We start from the raw sequence: 19,270 nt of genomic DNA, 5'->3' as shown, positions 1-19,270 counted from the left end.
GTCGTTTGAGGAAGGGAAGATTTCTTATGTTGAAAAAATAATTAATTGAAGCTGCCATGTCACTTTTCCTGGATTCTACGAGCTAATGCTAGCTACCAGATTTAATAAATGAAGCATAAAGATAACTGCAGTCTTTTCCTTTAAATCCAGATAATGCCGTGGAAGAGTAAGGGTGGCACAGAAAATATCATGTTAGAAAAACAAAACTAAAAGGGATTTGATTGTGTCATGCCTGAAACTGCCACTTAGGCACAGTATTAATATTTAACATTTACACTAGATGAAATCTAGGTGTGGTGGTGGACATGAGGCAGCAACTAGAATGTGTTGAGCTCTGCCCAGGGGCAGACGAAGAGCAGTTGAGAGTTTGTGTGTGAAGGGGCAAGCTAATATGGGAGACACTGTTGTGGCTGTCTTTTACAGGCCACCTTACTGAGATGAGGAAGCTTAAGAGGCCTACAGACACCACACAATCACAGTCCCTGGTTCTTGTGGAGGCTTCAGTTTCCCTGACATTTGCTGGAAAGGCTACACAGTCAGGCACACACAGTCCGGGAGGTTACTGCAGCACATTGGTGATAACTTCCTGACATAGCTGGTGGAGGAACCATCAAGGAGAGGAGTACTGCTGGACCTTGTATTGACAGATAGAGGAGATGTGAAGGGTGTGAAGGAGGGGTTGAGGATGTGAAGGTAAGGGGCAGCTTTGGCTGTAGTGATCATGAGATGGTAGAGTTCAGGAACATGTGCAGTAGCCCCAGAGCAACAAGCAGAATCACAGTTCTGGAAATCAGGAGAGAAGGCTTTGACCTCTTTGGATATCTGCTTGATAGGGTATCATGGGATAGAGCCCTGGATGGGAGAGGAGCACAGGAAAGCTGGTCAGTATTCCTGGATCACCTCCTCCAATCCCAGGGAGGAGCAATGCGTCCAAACAAAGAGGAAGTCAGGCAAGAAGATAAGGCAGGAGATGTGAATGGATGAACAAGATGCTCCTGAACACTCTTGAATGTAAAAAGAAAATCTTCAGAGGGTGGAAGCAAGGACAGGTAGTATGGGAGGAAAAAAAGAAATTTTATGAGGACCCAGGGGTTAGGCTAGGAAAGCTAAAGCCATGGTAGAATTCAATCTGGTCAGTGACATCAAGGAAAACAAGAAAAGCTTCTAAAAGTATGCCAGTGATTAGAGGGAGATGAAGGAATATATGAGCCCTCTCCAGAAGGAAACAGGAGACCTGGTCATGTGGAATATGGACAAGGTGCTCAATTACTTTTGTGCCTTAGTCTTAACAAGCAAGGGCTCCAGCCAAACCACCCAGGTTGCATAAGGCAAAGGCAGGGACAGTGAGAAGGAAGATCAACACACTGTAGGAGAAAAGCAGGTCTAAGACTATCTAAAGAACCTGAATGTGCAAAAGTCCATGGGACCTGATGAAATCCGTCCACAGCTCCGAGGGGAAATGGAGATGAATTTGGGGAGGGGACCTTTAATAAGGGCTAGCAGTGGTAGGACAAGGGGTAGTGGCTTTAAACTGGAAGGGGATAGAGTTAGAGTAGATATTAGGATTAAATTCTTTAGTGTGAGGGTGGTAAGACACTGAAACAAGTTGCCCAGGGAATTTGTGAAGGCTCTATCCCTGGAAGTGGAATGGATAGGGCTTTGAGCAACTTGGTGTAGAGGAAGGTGTCCCTGGGCCTGCAAAGGGGTTGGAACTAGATGATCTTGCAGGACCCTTCCAACATGAACTATTTGATTATTATATGAAATGCAAACAAAAATTATTCTTTCAAGTGATTAAATGAATTAAATAATCTTTCAGTCTGCCATCTGTCATATTGGCAGCAGAGACATACACACATAAAATAGAAATATATTTTACTATAAAGGTTTTGAGTTTTGTTACAAGAAACAATTACGCATACAGATCATAACTACCAGGGACATCTCAATGATGAAACATTCTGTCCAATAAATTTATTCTGTTTAACTGGTGATTTTCTAGAGAAGCAGATCTTCTCATTTTTCTAATATCTTGACTTGGGATTCTATAAACACCTTAGCAAAATTAAAAGTATTAGAAAAAAATTGCCAGCCCTGGGCCATGTTTAATATTAGACTCCTAATACCTTCTCTGAGCACTCTCTACATTTTTGTACCAATGACAATTAAATGCTTAGTAACCTGAAAAATGTTAGGCTAAAGATAACTCAGTAAAGACACACTACTTGACAAGATTAATATATAAATTTAAATTTTGTTTTGTGAGCAAGTGCCTTCATTTGGTGACATGATGGCAGTGAGTCACAGTGAAGGGAGTGAGAGGAGATGTGGGTGCTGCCGAGGTGTCCCAGGAGCACCCACAGCTCTGCTTCCCTCCTCAAGGGTTTGTCACTATTTATACACAAAAACTCATCAGGCAGTTCCAAGGGCAATGACAACTCCTAGTAGAAAATGCTTGCTGATTCTCCCATTGCATCTGAAATACTTGAGGAAGAGTACAATGTGGAGGAAGGTGCTTCTCTCTTGACCTAGAAATTACTGTGATGTGCCAAGTGGGCCTGGAAGCTAAAACATCAACAGCTGAGTAGCCCACTCCAAGAGCTGTGAGTTTGATTTACTTGGGAAAGCAAGAGCCTTGCAAAAGAGCAATGGCTCTGGCAGCAACCTGTAGGGGAATGACAGTGGTAGAGGAAGGATGGCAGCAACCAGAGCATCAGTTCCCCCCCGCCATCAGCCTGCCCTGCTTGGTTTTCTGCATCTTTCTTTTCCTGTCTGTCCTTCTGCCTGACTCTCCTTCTTCTCTTCCAGCACCAGGCAGCCTGGGAGCCAGGAGAGCAGCTGCCCTGGCGCTCCCAGGGAGGAGAAGGCCCTTCAGGAGGACCCTGCGGCCTTGTTGGGAGGTGACAAACCATCCCTGGGGTGCCCTCTCCATCCCCAGCACTGCACCTGGTTGCTCTCCCTCTGTCCTCAGAGGCAGAAAATGAATTGGGTTGGTGGCAGTCGGTAAGTGAAACTCTTCAAAGGCTGCCAGAAATGGCTCCTTGCTGACTGACTGCCTGGGTGTGCCTCCACAGACCGGGCACAGACATATTGTCTGAGACAGCCCTGGTGTCCCCTCACAGCCATGATGTGTGAGACAGCCCCAGTGTCCCCTCACAGCCACGGTGTATGAGACAGCCCTGGTGCCCCCTCACAACCATGATGTGTGACACCCTTGGACTCCCCTCCCGAACCAGACTGTGTGAGGAGGAGCTCACATTTGGGCCTGGTATCTCTCCACAGATGGGGTCTGGGTGAGGCTCTCCTGCTTGGGCCTTTCCTCATGGCCTCACAAATGGCAGTGATTACCATTTAGAGAAGGAAGATGTGTAGGTATTTAGATACACTGAAATAGTAAAATAACCTCTGAGTTGTAATGTTAAAAATAATAACAATATTCAGTTTCTTTAGGTGCTGGGCCATCTGCCTATCTACTAGAAATTTAAACCTTGCAGATTTTGTAAGCCATTTGGAAGTAATGTTGCTAAACACAGCTTTATAATTATCCTGACTCTATGCGGAATCAAACTAAAATAATGCCCCACCATCTGGAAGTCTTCCCAGCAAAGCAAGGTTTCTGAAAGCTGCCAGTCTGAAACAAGGGGAAGGGCAAGCTTCAGTTTGGAAAAAAAAAAAAATGCTGCAATCCCAACTTTGCTCTGAATGCCTTTCTATCATAATATTCTGTCTGTAAGAAAAGGCAGTGGGGAGGAGTATTGCACTTAGCGAGTAATCCTGCTTGCTTTCTGCTTCTGTTAATTATCTGACAGAATTTCTGAGGTGAGTTTGGGATTTGCATTCAGGTGTCAGAAATACTCTCCATTACTGCCACTTCTACCCACTGCAAGGGTAAATACTATGTGCATGTTTAGAAGGTTCTAACTAAGCAGAGTAAAAAGGATTGCAGCCATGCTCATCCTGCTCATAGCAGTGACCCAGAGCTTCAATTTTATGCACTATGGAATTACTTTTAGACTATCTTTAGCAAATGAGAAATACTGTTTAAGGTATAACAGTCTCCTATATAGCACAAACAACAGCATCGCATAGTGACGATCTATTTTTCTTACCATTTCTAAAGAGTTCACAATATTCTGTACAGTCCCCAAAAGGTAGAGACTTGTACTGGGCTCCTTTGCTCTCTTTGCTAATGTTGTTTTGTAACTAGGTTGCAGCATGACAAAGAAAACTGGGAGAACTGCATATACTGACAAAGATTCCTTAAGAATTTAAGAATTGATTAAATTTTGCACTACAGGTCAAATGCCTGAAAGCTTTTCCTTCTGAATATTTAATGTATTTGGTAGCCCTAAGATAGAATGGTCCTATCCTAGGTTCAAAGTGGCTTCAGCAGAGAGATGTTGACATTACTATTTGATGCATTGATCCGTTATAAAATAAAGTAACATAACATAACATAACATAACATAACATAACATAACATAACATAACATAACATAACAACATGTTTTTGCCCTAAATTCTCAATGGCTTTTATGAGCAATTCAGGCCATGACTCAAGATTATACTTTTACTGTTAAAGCAATAATTATTTCCATCTTTCAGGAGCAGAATCATACTAAAGCAGGAAAGGAGAAAGCAGAAGGTAAATAGTTCTTGCCATCTTGAATTTTATAATGTTTAAATGCTTTAGCATTTCAAAGCATTTGGAGTGAGACTGAAAACTATAGCACAATACTTGAAATATATTTGCCTGCCTGCATGTAACTTTTAGAGCAGAAGTCTTGTTGTATGTTTTACCACACTGAATAACAGCAGGATGAGGAGAAAGTAGGAGAAGGCATGAATGAATGAATGTGCCCAATTTAAGTTTTACTGAATTATTTCTGTTAGTATATTATGTTGGTGTGTGCTGATGCATTGGATTGCTTTAAGCCTTGTAGTGGCAACCATGTGGTTAGCTAGACTACTGCACATACACACAGCTGTTTTCCTAGGGTATATAATAGAATGTTAGGCTCATCGAGTACTTTATTCTGGCATTTGAAAAAGCAGGGCTGTTTATTTGTATTTTGAATCTGAAACTGAAATAATTAAATCAAATTTGTGGATGCCCCATCCCTGGAGGTGTTTAAGGCCAGGCTGGATGAGGCTTTGAGCAACCTTGTCTTGATGAGAGGGGTCCCTGACCATGGCAAGGAGGTTGGAGTAGATGATCTCTAAGGTCTCTTTCAACCTAAGCTACTCTATGATTCCGTGAAATTTATCCCTGGCATAGCAGAAGACATATCAAACAGGAAAGAGAAAGAAAACAGTAAGAGAGGATAGTTATAAACATAGAAAAATCAAATTTCTCTTCAGCAGCTGGGAAAAAAAAGGCAGTATTGGGAAGTTCCACCACTGAAGTGGGTACCTCCCAATGCCACAGGCAGATGCACTGGCACTTACAGGAGAAGGAAAAACAGTCTTGGCAGTATGGATACAGTCTCTGATATTAAAACCTTTACCTAAGGAAATGTGGGAGCAACCAGCAGTTTGTTGCCCACTCTGCTTTTCCAGTCTCCTGGAGTCCTGTGAGTTCTCAAAATACCTGTTTTCTCAGGGATTTATTGGTCTAAGCCACACAATTTGCATTGCAACTGTAATTTACTTCAGTGGAGGGGAGAAATCAAAATTATCCAAGAGAGGATTGTGTTTAGTAATTTAGTAGCATATTGCTAAACACAGTGGTAATTTTGTTACTGCTGTTACACAGTTAATAATAATTTAGTAATTTAGATGTGATGGGAAGGAACTATCTAGAACATTGAGGGAACATGGGTATGCTTTTGTGGTGTGGACTCCAAAGCCATATTAATTTTTAAGTTTTGATTTGTACCTAGGATGAATTTACCCTACTGCAGATATTCTTCTTACAAAGAACAGATATTTTTCACAGATTATAGCATCATAGACAGCTGAAGACTGTAATATAATAACTTATACTGGAAAATAGTTGCCAATGAACATGATGAGTATATTAGTTACATGTAATCTGCACTTACAAGAGGAATTACATTCCAGAGGAAAAGACAGTATTATTTTGTGTTTTGATATAGCCTTCAGTTTTCAATATCCTTCTTGGGGTTAAGATAAAGAAATTGTACTTTATCCATTTGCTGCGCTTGATGCCAAGGATTTTAGGATGATTACTGGTAGTCTTGTATAAAGAGATTTTTTACTTAAAATTCCAGAATTATCTGCCTGATGTATTCAAACTGTCAGTTGTATTTCTTTGTGTTCTTGCAACAAAAAGCCTTTGCAAAGTCCCAGGCTTCAAGATTTTTCTTCTTTACCTTTTTTTTTTCCTTGCAAGTCTACAAGTCTATTTTCTATGTCAAGAAAGTCAAATAAACTCTTCCTGTCCTTATAGATTATAATAGCTTATAAATTGCCTAAAAAGGCCAAATTTATTTTTTTTAAGACTTTTTCCTTGCAGAATTTTTTTATGACTTTTATTTTAAAGAAATAGTTTTAATGATCATACACAAGTTTGAGGCACGAGTGTTAAGTACTAAGTTTTGGACATCATGAGAACAGTGATATATTTTGCATGTGATGATGTGCAGTCTCTTTAAACACAGCAAAACCAAGCTAAGTAACAATAGAAAGGATGTGAGAATTGGAGGGATTTAATTCCTTTTTATTACTAAGAATTGTGTCTAAAGTCTTGCATGGTAATTTCAGAAGAACTATACACGCTGCAAATGTGTTGTTGAAGCTTCTGTCAAAAATGTATTCTGTCTTTTAAAACATTTAGGAATACTTTGAAAAGAAGAAACTTAAATCAAAAATGAAGCTTCTTGGAGTATCATCTCCTAAAAGTTCAGCAGTCAGTTTAGATCTCCTCAATCTGTATGTTGTTAACCAGATATCAGTCAAAAAGGACAACACTGGTAAGTTTAGTCTAACAGTGTTCTGACTTCACAGTTAACAGAATCAGTTATCAGTAGCTGCTACTGTAATTATAGTTCTTTTTCTTCCACTTATAATTTAATGCTCAAATAAGTGTTGTTTTATTTTCAAAATGTAAAAATAGTATTGTAAATAAATAGAAACATTATGGTTGAATAAAAAGACAGGACATAAGAGAAATCAAATAACCTTGGCTGCTCCCTGATTCACCTTTAAAACCGTGCACTTGTGCACCTTCCTCATCCCATACATTAAGTTTTCCCTACATCCATTATTTTCCCCTTTGCCATTGAATGGGTCCATTAGTATTCCACTCCTTTTTTTCATAACTTTTGTGGGGCATTTGGAATAGTCTATCAGTTCTACTCAGAGTATCTTTCTTAAAATCCATCATTAAGCTTCTAAAAAAGCCTCTACAAATTACAAGAGTCCTAACTCTTACCCTCTGTGACATATTCATAAGCCAAATTGTGGAGAATATGTTGTCCTATGCTCAGGAATATTAGAAAGTGACTGAGTAGGTCAACAGAGCTTGTCTACACACAGCAGCTGACCTTAAATAATTTTTATCCTCTAATGCCATTTAAAAGGGAGCTGTTGCATTGCTAGTAACAAAGAAAGAAAGAAAGAAAAAAAAAAGGCTTTATATTAATTAAAAAACTTAAAACAACAGCTCTTGTATGCTAAAGAAAATGCAGGTAGCTCAGAACTTTCTCCAAGCCTAGTGCTGACACTCCAAATACTTTCATTGCAGAGAATACAAGGAAGCCAGTCCACATTGATATCACTGAGAATGTAAAAATACCTGGTAAGAGGCACAACATTGAGCTCCCCGTGTCACCACCACGTACGCAGCACTTGTCAAATTTAGATGACATCCAGAACAGGTACTTGAATAAAACAGGCAGTAGTTAAGCAATAATGAAGTTCTAGAAAAAGTATCTCATCAGAGTCTTATATTTGTAGTATTAAGTAAATGTAAGTATACCATTCTAAGACAAAGAAGTTCCACAATCACTCCTGGTATTCCATGATAATCCTGCTATGAGAGAGTAAATAAATGTATTCTAAATTAAATACTGTACAGAAGCCTAGAGATTAAAAAAAAAAAAAGAAAAAAAGAAAAAAAAGTGTCTTTACTTTTGTCAGGTACATACACTGTTTACCTCGCAGACCAGTCTATTCAAAAACCATTTTTCACTTACACTGTTTTCCTATCCAACTTCAGACACCATGAACTGACTGACTTACACACTGGCTGCTCATAACAACTTAAGAATCAGGCTTTTTTAGGATGTGTGGAATAATGTTATTAAATTATTCTCTAAATAATACTAAGAATGTTTGTATTCTAGATCTTATATGTTGTACATCATAGGCTGTTTGTATTTATTTTACAAGGTTACAACAGCAAGTATTGGACAGCAGAAGGCAGCATCTCTCAGAGAAAGTAAAAAGCCATAAGGTAAGTGAGTTTATTGTTCTCACTCATGTAAAGCTGAAAATGTGCAGCAATAACTCTCTTTTTAAGTGATTTTTCAAAGAGTGTCCACATCTCAGGGATACTGAAACATGTGAAGTCTTCTTCTGTAGGGAAGGAATATACTCCTATTATGTTATATGCCAGTCATATTTTCATAGAAAATTTTAGATTTGTTCCTGTTATTTATTCACATATATTGAAAGTATAACCTTGTTTTAGGCATTTCACAAAATATTTAAGAATATCAGTGATCTAAGCTAGTCACAAAGGACAGAGAGTATGGGAAAGAGGCTGAGGCACAGAGTGGGTAAAGTAAAAAAATACGCAGAAATGTGAAATGATGAAATGTGAGAAGCATAGATAGAAGTGAGTCTTTAAGAGGAACTTATTACAAGTGTCTGTGGATATGACTGGGAAGTTCATGCACTCACTGAGTTTACTGTGAAAATCTGTTTCTTGAAGGCACACAATGTGGCCAGAAATAATGGCTCAAAATAATGGGTAGGTTTCTCCTCAACCTCCACTAGTACGAACAGATTTACCTACATTCATCAAAACATGTGGCAATGCAGTGTGTACACACAAAAACCTGATTTAATGTATGTATTTAATGTATGATTTAATGTATTTATGAAAAATAAAGTGTAAGTACCATATGTTGCAAAGAACTGATTTTAAAATTGTCAGAAGTTGAAGTATGGAATTTAAGTAATTAAGATATATCCACTTTATTAAGCTGAAAGAAGGGCAAAACAATTAATAATTTTCAGCTTGTTGCAATCTGTGTGTATGTTTCAATTTAAGTAGGGACTTGTTTCCCTCAAATAAGCCCTTACTAACTTACGGGTTTTTTAAATAATCATAGTAGGATACATGAAGACTTTCTCTTGCATGTGATACATATGTAGATGTAAAAGATGTAGAAAGATTTTATTACTTTGAACTTTATGCAATAATTAAAACAGCTTTAGATAAGTAAAATGTCCCTTTGCTATATGTTTTGTCTAGTTACCTCAAGTAACAGAATTAAGGTATGCTGACTCTAGTATGGAACATGAAGACAACATAGCAAGAGGTTTTAGTGCATGTCCAATGTCCTCTTCGGGTTTTTGGTCCCCTAACTGCTCACAATTTTCTGAAGAAAATTACAACACAAACCTCATGGGTAGCACTTGGGAACAGACCTATGAAGAGAAGCTGCAAAACCAGGTTTGATTGATTTTTTTTTCATTTCAGCAGAGTTACTTAAAAAAGCTTTCACTTATTTGGTGTGTAGAATTAACGTTAAGGTGGAATTAATTATGAATGATTAACATTTCTTGTAGGCTGATGGCAATTAATATTCCATATACACAGTTATATTTATGGCAATAAAATACACTTGATGAGCTTTTGTTCATTGAGCTCTCAGTATCTCTGACATCTGCAGGAAGAGAGTTAGTCACTTACTGTGCTGTCTGTTGATAAAGAGTTGATGACCTAGTGACAAAGAACATGAAAAGTCTGAGACACTTGAGACATTCTTTGCTTCAGGCTCTCTGACAAGGTATGCTCTCTGGCATATCTTCAAGCTCAGGAGAATTTGAGGGAGAGTGGTACAAAAATAGAAGTGAGGGATCAAGTTAGAGAATCCTTAGTAACCTGGACATTAAGAAATACATAGGACTGGACAGGGTGCATCCAAGTATATTGAAGGAGTTCGATGACACCACTGCAGGGCAGATGTCATCTTTGAAAGATTGTCATCAGGAGCACAGTGGTCAGAAAAGTTTCTCAGCTCTGTCCCTGAAAGGATTATGTAACTAGACCTCCCGGAGGCAAGGTGACTGGTAACAGCCAGCATAGATTTACCAAGGCCATACTGTGCCTGCTCAACCTGATTGCCTTCTGATGAAATGGCTAGCTCTATGGACAAGGAAGAGCAGTAGATATTATTTACCTCAACTTTAGGAAGGCTTTGACAAGTTTTCCCATGGGATTTACAAATCAGAGGAATGGACAATAAACATGGGTAAAAAAATACCTGTTACTGTAATGCTCCAAGTAGTTTTCTGTGGGCTGAAGTCTAATTGGCAACAGGTTAGTAATGACAGGGATCCCCAGAGATTATTACCAAGCCTGGTACATGTTCATTAGAGTTGCACAATGAGACAGAATGTACCCTTGGCACCTCAGCAGGTTCATGCATGACAATGAATTTGCAGAGTGATCATTACAGTAGCAGGGCTGTTACTCAGAGGGACCTCGTCAACCAGAAGGTCAAATACAGAGAGGGTTGCACTAGAAGGAGCATAGCCAGCTGTCAAAATCAGGTGCTTATTTCCCTCTGAGCAGCATATGTGAGAATACATCTGAACACTGTGCCCAGTTTGGGGACCTCCAGCACAGGAGAGAAATCAGCAAACTAGCAAGACAAATTAACTGCCACAGAAACTGTTTAGGGGATTGAAGTGCATGATTAGTGTGGAAAGACTGAGTGAAGAGGGCTTTCATATCCTGGGAAAGAGGAGGCTACAGGGATGTGGATGGACAGGGATGGTGTCTTGCACAGTCTGAACACAGTTGCAGACAGGACAGAGCCAGAGGTATACAGTGAAATGGCAAGAAGATCATAAGATTCAAGAGTAGAAATTCTGTTTGCATGGGAAAAGGTATTGCCACAGAAGTGAACCATCAGCTGAACCATCCTGAACAATCTGGCCTAACCTTGAAGCTGGTCCTGCTTTTAGCAGATTGGACTAGATACTTCTTGAGGTCCCTTCCAGACAGCAGTTCTCCGTGTTTATGTGAACTTCATTGGGACTTCATCTTGTTACAGTCTACCAAGCTTGTCCATACGATGAGAGGACGAGGTGCTAAAAGGACATTTTGCATGTTGGCAGTGATATACAAATATAGAAAAGTATGAGTTTCACAGAACTCAGTTGAGCTCTAAGGAGGTTTTGGCTTCTACTGTAGAGATGAAAGAAGAAAAAAATACCAAAAAAACCCATGTGAGAAAATATGCATACTATTTGCAAACCCAGCCTTAAAGTTTAAAACACTACTACTGTTATAAATATTTAGATAAATATTTAGAGTTTGACAGCTTCTACTCTTTTCTCAGACAGGAAATAATTTTGCTCAAGACCCTTGGATTACAAAACCTCCAAGCCACTGTATTTTCAGGAAGTCTGATACAGTGCCTCAGGATCTGTTTAATCCATTGCATAGGTAGGCAGTGATTTTACATTAAAAAGAGAAGTGACATCCAAATTTAAGTAACAAAAATATTAAGATAATCTGAAACTTTTTTGCTACTTGATGTTTCACGGATTTTTGGTGGTTTTCAAGTAGGAATTGAAATTAATTGGAAAGACTGAGCTATATAAATTTGCTAGAAGACAGAAAAATCGGAATTTTAGGGAGGCACTTAGAACTGTGATCTATTTTTAGCTATGTCACACACGATGGTGTTACTGAATCCACCCCGGGTGAGAAGCATGGATTCACCAACAGGTCACAGAGCTCACTCATTCTTGTCACTGTTGCAAGTGCTTGTCTCATGACCTTAATGCTGTAGCTATGGAGCAACTTCCTTTTCTTTCACATGTGATTCTGCTATAGCCTTTAGCCTTTTTTTTTTTTTTTTTTTTTTTTTTTAGAGTAGTTTGAATAACACTTATATGAGAATATACACTTTTTTAAAAAAAAGAATGTCAGTCGCTTTTCTGTGGTGCCCAGTAATAGGACAAGGACTAATGGGTATAATCACAGAATCAGCCAGATAGGAAAGGACCTCTGAGATCACCAAGTCCAACCCTTAATCCATTACCACTGTGGTTACCAGACCATGGCACTGAGTGCCACATCAGTTTCTTATTAAAAACCTCCAGGGACAGAGAATCCACCACCTCCCTGGGCAGCCCATTCCAATGCCTGATCACCCTCCCTGTAAAGAATTTTTTCCTAATATCTAACCTAAACCTCCTCTGGCAGAGCTTAAGTCCATGCCCTCTTGTCTTACTGGTAGCTACTTGGGAGAAGAGACCTACCCCCACGTGGCTACAATGTCCTTTCAGGGAGTTGTAGAGAGGGATGAGGTCTCTCCTGTATAAGCTGGAGCACAGGAAGTTCCACCTCAACATGAGGAGAAATTTCTGTGAGAGTGGGTGATCTCTAGAGGTCCCTTCCAATCCCTAACATTCTATGATCTGGAGATGATTTAGTGGTTACGGTAGTGTAGGGCTGACAGTTGGACTCAATGATCTTGAAGGTCCTTTCCAACCATGATGTTTCTGTGATTCTATGAAATCTAGAAAATATTTCTTTTTGTATGTGGCAATTAAAAATATTTTCAATATCAGAGTATTTAGGGCTGGATACATTTATTTCAGTGTCTTTCCAGGAGCTCCTGCTTAAAATCTAGAGGTCTTACAGGGCTAATCTTCCTTTACTTTTTTAATTCTGTACGTCTGCCATTTCATTGACAGTTCCTATTGCTCTCAAGCCTAGGCTGGAAAAAGCCATTAAAAGGCTGGGCATTATTTTGCTGTTCCTGATTTACCTACAGCCTGTTTGCCTTGGAAGTCAAGTGACTGATAAGCTCTCTGTTTACATGGTAACTTGAGGAACAAGTCATCTCCCAGTCTTAACTCCTTTCTCCTTCTCTACTCTCTCGTTTCTCCTAGCTTTCTCCAGCAAAATCTGAAGTGAGGATAACATTCACCTTGCTGTATATCTTGGTGAAGACCTAATGAATATCTTTACATTAAAGACCTATGTGACCTTATCTCACCTACATCTTTTTTTTTTTGCTGTCTCCACAGCCTCTCAGGCCTGCCCTTCTCTGCTTATGGCACTCCCCTTAGTCTTCTGCCCCTTCATGGCTCATGAACAGCAACTTCTTTTGAACCATTCTCCAAATCCGTTTCTTTTTATCATCCTTGTATTGTGTTTATCTGCTATAGCAATAAATTCTTATACCTCAAGAGCTGGCAGTTCTGGGAAGTGAGTTCCTTTCACTGAGTGTGAAGAGTATAAACTTGTACAATCTTTCAATGTAATTGTAGCAGTTACATTAATTTTAATTACATTACAATTTTAATTGTAATCAATGTGCATACAGTACATACATTAGAGAGGGGTAACACCTCATGATTATTAACTACATTTTTGGGATGTCTTCTAAAAATACCAGATGTCTTTCATTCTGAATGTGCTTACCTATTTCCTCATCTACTATTAACTTTTATTTAGCTGTATCACATATTCAGCCAGAGTTAGGAACAGGATTCTGAATTGCTTCACAAAATGTTTTTACCTCCCTCATGGAGATGCATTCAGGTTTCTCCAAAAGAAAAGTCTCGTGTGCTTAGCCTTTTAAAACTCTTCTGAGGGCACTTCCATAAGTAGTGAGTATGGTTTTCTCATTTACATTCTCTAGGAGCTTTATGCAGTTCCAAGTATTTGCTGATCAAAATATTACAGATGTATTCTCCAGTAAGAGTTTGCTGTCCTACATTTCCATTTTCAAGTTCCATTGATATAATTCCTCAATTTCTTTTTTAAAAAGGGCATTTTTTGAATAGTCACCTTTGCCAGTTCTCTGTGCTTCAGAAGCCTCTCAACCTTTTTGCTCAGATTTTCTGCAAGTTCAGTCAACAGATCAAGCCTAGAAAAAAGCAGTAAAAAAGTTACATTATGAGCCAAGTAAGTGAAAGCATGAGTGTTTTCATGCTGATGACACTGACATGATAGCATCTTCAAAACCACTACTATTAGATATGGGGTATCTGGCAAGCAAAATGTCTTACAGGCCTCCTGACAGTAGAATAGGAAACTTCTGTGCTGCATTAGGATTACTAACCTCAAGTACAAATAGAAGTCACTTGCTAAAGAGACCAGTAATTAAAAATACACAGAGAATATTATTGGCTTTCAGTGCAAGAGAGAATTATAGTCTTAAAAAGCAAACTATTTTAAGCATTTTTTAGTGAGCAGAAGAAGCTATCTTCCTTTTTTTTTCTTCCAAAGTGGCTTCCTTTGGTCAGCTGGTGGAGCAGCAGTGACATACAGTGGATGAATTTATAAATCACAGTTTATAAATATGATGTATTTCATGTCTTGGTATGTTTGAAAACATCATGGAACAGAACTCATTTCAAGTCAACCTTACTATAAAGGGGAAATAAAATATACGTAAAATACAGGACACTTTCTCAGCTGAAATAATGTATGTTTACTACAAAAGCAAGTGTGTGAGCACTGAAGTGTTTTAGATTTTTATTGTCAAGGTATCATAATTTTTAGTGTTAGCAGTTTGTGTTTTGCTTATTTATGTACTGTACTGAGCAAACTCTTCTTTTTTTTTCTGCCCTCATCTCACCTACCAGCCCCAGGCTGGACTATATGAATTCTGCCAGGAAAAATCCAGTGATAATGACCACTAATGAATCAGAAAACAGTGAAGGAATAAAAGAACTGTTGTTTGATGTTGTGAAAGAAACTGCAGAACTGAAAGCTCCCCAGAATGGAAGTGACTGTTCCTTTCTGGCACTGTTTGAAGATACGAGCAAACCAATCCAGAATATTCCTTCCATGCAGCATTTTAATCCTTTTGTTAACCAGAGTAGTGGTGCCATTTTTACCATTGATACTAATGATGGAAATCAAATGACCAACAGAAATTATCATTATAATACCAGAGAGGCTTATTGTGCAATCAGTGCAACAAACAATTCTGTAGACAGACACCTTGAAGGTGTTTTCACAGCTCCAGAACAGCTTTTGTTTAAAAGTAATGATGTCTCAAGTGCAAACTATGAGCAAACCAGTGGACATCATAAAACTCACCTGCAGGACTGTTACAAGGGACAGCACTACTTTATACCCTCTGAAAACAAAGAAAAACCTGCCAACCTTGAAAAAATTGGTAAGTGTCAGTATTTTAAGGACATATATTCTAATTCTTAGTCTTCTTTTAAGGACATACATTTTTGTATGCAGAAATGTGTCTGCCTTGACCAAAAGCATGTCATAAATCTTCATGACTTAAAATCAAATTATTTAAATTCTTTTTGAAAGTTGGCAGAAACATTTATATTCAAATTAGAATTATACTACTGCATTTAATAATCAAGGCTTACTTTTTTATTTTAGAGGCATTTGCTTATCACCATGACCATCAGATTAATTTAAAGGAGAATGTACAGAACCACTTCAGAAAAAATAGGTGAGTGCAATGGAAATTATCAGTCTATTAACTAGTCATAACTGCAGAGACCTTGCTGAACTGGACAAATCCTGTTAAGAGAACATGAAGGCAAAATTCTAAACAGTATTACTGAGGAGGACACAAGTTTTCCCACTGAAAATAGTGACTAATGTGAAAAGACTTAAATGCATGTAAGCCCTTGGTACCATTGTTCATCTGCCCATGGTAAGTAGAGAAAGACTTCTTCATGGGACAGTTAAGTAGATGCTCCCACTTGCCTTCTGAAAGACCCTGTCTCCTTCCACTGACTAGAGGAAATCAGTGTCTTCCCTGGGCTAAAGGAAGGATATGTGAGTGCCCCATGTTTTACAAGAAACAGTTTTATCAAAGACTCTTATCCATACCACCTTAGATATTACAAAGCAGCACTATCATCTGTCATCTCTCATTGCAACTTGCATTCCAACAGAAATGAGACTTTTGAAAAACAGGTTATTGGTATTAAATCTAAGGTTCAGAAATAATTTCAATGATCTCAGTAGTGGGAAGCATTTAATGTTTACTCAAGACCAAATAGAAATTGAAGAAAAAAAAATCTAGACTAAATTATTTTAGTATAGATAGGAAATAAAATTATAGGAAAGGAAATCACTTACCAGAGAACTCTGTTTGCATCCCTCAGTAAGGATGAATCTGTGAATGAATCAGCCTGGAGACAGAGACAGCTTTTTGGATATGAACAGGTAACTTTTAAAGAGACTTTTTTTTTTCTTTTTTTCTCTCTCTCTTTTTTTTTCCTTTCTTTTTTTTTTTTTTCTTTTTTTTCTTTTTCTTTTTCTTTTTTTTTTTTTTTTTTTTTTTTTTTTCTCTGACAGGCCTATTGTTTTGCACTATTCATTTGAGGTACAGAAGGAATGTCAACAACAAAATTAGAAAACAAATTAGAAACAAAATTTAGCTTCACTGAATTAACTTCTGTGGAAGCTTCTTTTCCATCATGGTTTGTGTAAGGAATCAGAAAAAAACAGCTTCTAGTTGTGTGGTTCAGGAAGTCCTTTCAGGTCCATAATTTACACAGTTTGATTCACACCTAAGCTGATACCTGAAATACATTGTGTAAATTACCCATTTACTCTTGGGATCAGATTTTTTCAGGTAGTACCCAGACACTATATGCAGAACATTTCATTGTTATAAAGGGGCTTTATACATATACAATATACCTATAAAAAAATCTTTCAGATGTTTTCTCTGTAGAAATCAGTGAGGTACATATGGTGTTGCTCAGGGGTTTTCTGCCTCATGAAAGAATTTGGGATACAGTGCAGTATCTCCTTTATGTAATGTAAAAAAGAAACATTACTTAACCTGAGGTGCTGATCCCTCACTATTAACAGTTATTTTTAAAAGTTCACAGCAGCACAAGAGAAAGATTATAAGCCTGCAGTGAGTTCAAATCTTCACAAGACAGAGAAGGGTTAGTACCATTTATACATTATTAATTTTTAAAATTTGTTTTTTCTCTACATGTGAAGCTGAAATGGTTTATTTTAAAGCCAGAGACAAGCGTTTTGATCTTCCTAGGATGTAACATCTGAGAAAGGCTTGTATTTTTGATTCACATATGGACAGAGTAAGAGGAGTCAGAAGGGAGGTCCCACATCCTTTTTGCTCCCTTTGTAGCTACAGGAGTCAGCTGTGCTGGCTGCATTTCAGAGCAGAAATCCTCCCAAGGGCCCCCAAGAGAAAAACATGGCCATAAGCCCATGAAATTTGTATGGTAACAAAGGTGTGCAGGGAGTTTGCTGCTTTCTCTCCCCACCCTTGTTCTGCAGAGTCCTTCCTCCTTTCGGGTAGCGCAGTTCTGCTGCTGATACAGGCTGCAGATTAACAGCATAGTTGAAGTTCTGGGGGACTTTTCTCACACTTTCTGCTAAGATGTGTTGTCCTGAAAGGAGAACTGGCTATTGCCAAGAACCAGGTTGACTTCACTAATATGTCTTTAAACATTATCTTAAAGCTGCATCAGAAGCAGCAATGTTTAATTCTACCTGCTGTACTTGAGAGTTGGATGTTTGGGAAATTTTTGTTGAATAACCCCTTTTCTGCCTTGTTCATTTTGTTTCTCAGATGTGGACTCATCACTCAGCAGTCAGTCTCCCAGTTACTCTCCAAGGCAGACAGAGAGCTGTTTCAGCTCTAGTCCTGACACAGTGCGTACTGCCCCTCTGAGGCTTTGCAGGGGGTCATTTGGATGATATCTGGATGCCTGAGTGCATCCAAAGGTGGATGTAGCTTGAATCTTATTTATGGTTTGGTTTTGCACAGGGGAACCTCATGTGTGAGGAAGGCAAGGAATGACTAGCTATACATTTTCCTACATAGTTTAACAGATCTTGTCTTTGCTGTGGAATTACAGTAACATAGCTGTGGAGGATGCTAAGCAAGCTTCTGGATTCTTCCTCCATGTATAGCTGCCTGACATTACATGCCTGTAAAGCAGGAGCATTTGACACACTCTATGTTTTCAGCCATTCTTCAATACAAAAATGACACAATATAAGAACATAAATTCTGTGAGAAAGCAGAGGCCCACCTTACCCACGTCTTTAACAAAGGTCAGGAACACATCCCTGAAGAAAGACTTAATAAAGACCCCAAACAGTTCTGGCCTTCCTGTTTATTTCATTAACTTAGTTATTAACTTAGTCCTTAGTTACTGAACTATCTAAAAAGCTGCATTCATACAATTCTGTTCAAACAGTCTGAAGAAGAAGAGACAGCCAAAAAGAAGGAATATCAAAATGAACAGTCCTTGAAGATAACTGATGACAACCTAGTCTCAGCCTCAGCAAGGACAGAGCCCATCAAAATCCCTCACACCAGAACCTTGCCTCTCCAGCCCTGCAATATTTTGACTGGAGAAGAAGCAACCCATACTGAGGAGAAAGGCTCTATTTTATGTGCCACTGAAGAAGAAAATGAAAAGCAAAGTGCCCCAACTGAGGGCAACTCGTCACACCAAGCCCTTATAAGAGGGCGCATCACTGGCAGTACCAGGTGTGATGGTTGGTCGCAGACGGAGAGCTCTGTTTTAGAAGTAGAAAAGGTGGATGTTGCCACCCAGTGTGAGAGTCTTCAGCTCTGCAGCTGTGGGAGCTCCCTCCCCTCTGCCCGCAGCCCGGGTCGGGTCCCTCCTCCCGGCACCTCGGGCACCGCTGGAGGGCAGGAAATGGCAGCGGCTGAGGATCAGCAGCCGGCAGGCACGGGCAGCGCAGCGGGACCAGCTGTGCTTCCTCCTGAAGCTGAGTATCTGAGTTTGGCTGGCAGGACTCTCCAGGTGCTGAGCTACATTGATAAAATGAAGGAGAGACAAGCAGTGACCAAGTAGAATGGTGTGCAAGGAATAGAGAAGGTTTTCCCTCTTCTTAATGTGTTTCATTTAATTGGCATATTTTGTTTTTTCTAGCTTGGTTAAACAAAATAATTTTTGCTGTTTGTTTGCTTTAAATTAATATTAACTACAGATCTCTAGCTGCCTACATCTATTTCCAGCTATGGATTTCTATAGATCTTCAGCTGGTAACATAGGATTTTACAATAGCCAAGTAAATACAAATTTTAGGACTTAGATTGGC

General features: G+C 38.9%; 1 protein-coding gene across 1 annotated transcript; it reads left to right on the top strand.

Moving 5' to 3' along the window:
- The first annotated feature begins 2,980 nt into the window (after positions 1–2,980).
- On the top strand, positions 2,981–19,023 carry C1H12orf40 (chromosome 1 C12orf40 homolog). The gene is made up of 13 exons (XM_030469062.1): positions 2,981–3,003; positions 4,606–4,645; positions 6,800–6,935; positions 7,709–7,841; positions 8,356–8,419; positions 9,446–9,646; positions 11,544–11,644; positions 14,812–15,350; positions 15,578–15,650; positions 16,315–16,375; positions 17,043–17,109; positions 17,763–17,845; positions 18,397–19,023. Exons 1-13 carry the CDS (start codon positions 2,981–2,983, stop codon positions 19,021–19,023), a joined length of 2,148 nt encoding a protein of 715 aa, XP_030324922.1.
- The last annotated feature ends 247 nt before the right edge of the window (positions 19,024–19,270 follow it).

The sequence above is a fragment of the Calypte anna genome, chromosome 1 (genome assembly GCF_003957555.1).
Source record: "Calypte anna isolate BGI_N300 chromosome 1, bCalAnn1_v1.p, whole genome shotgun sequence".
Taxonomy (NCBI): domain Eukaryota; kingdom Metazoa; phylum Chordata; class Aves; order Apodiformes; family Trochilidae; genus Calypte; species Calypte anna.
This window is presented reverse-complemented; position numbering and strand designations above follow the sequence as displayed.

What these genes read in the sequence shown, in the direction of transcription:
- C1H12orf40 (XM_030469062.1), top strand. Translation starts at nt 2,981, where the DNA reads ATGAATTGGGTTGGTGGCAGTCG. An exon ending in AGGAAAGGAGAAAGCAGAAG is followed by an intron (nt 4,646 to 6,799) that starts GTAAATAGTTCT and finishes TAAAACATTTAG; the next exon opens with GAATACTTTGAAAAGAAGAA. An exon ending in AACCACTTCAGAAAAAATAG is followed by an intron (nt 15,651 to 16,314) that starts GTGAGTGCAATG and finishes TGCATCCCTCAG; the next exon opens with TAAGGATGAATCTGTGAATG.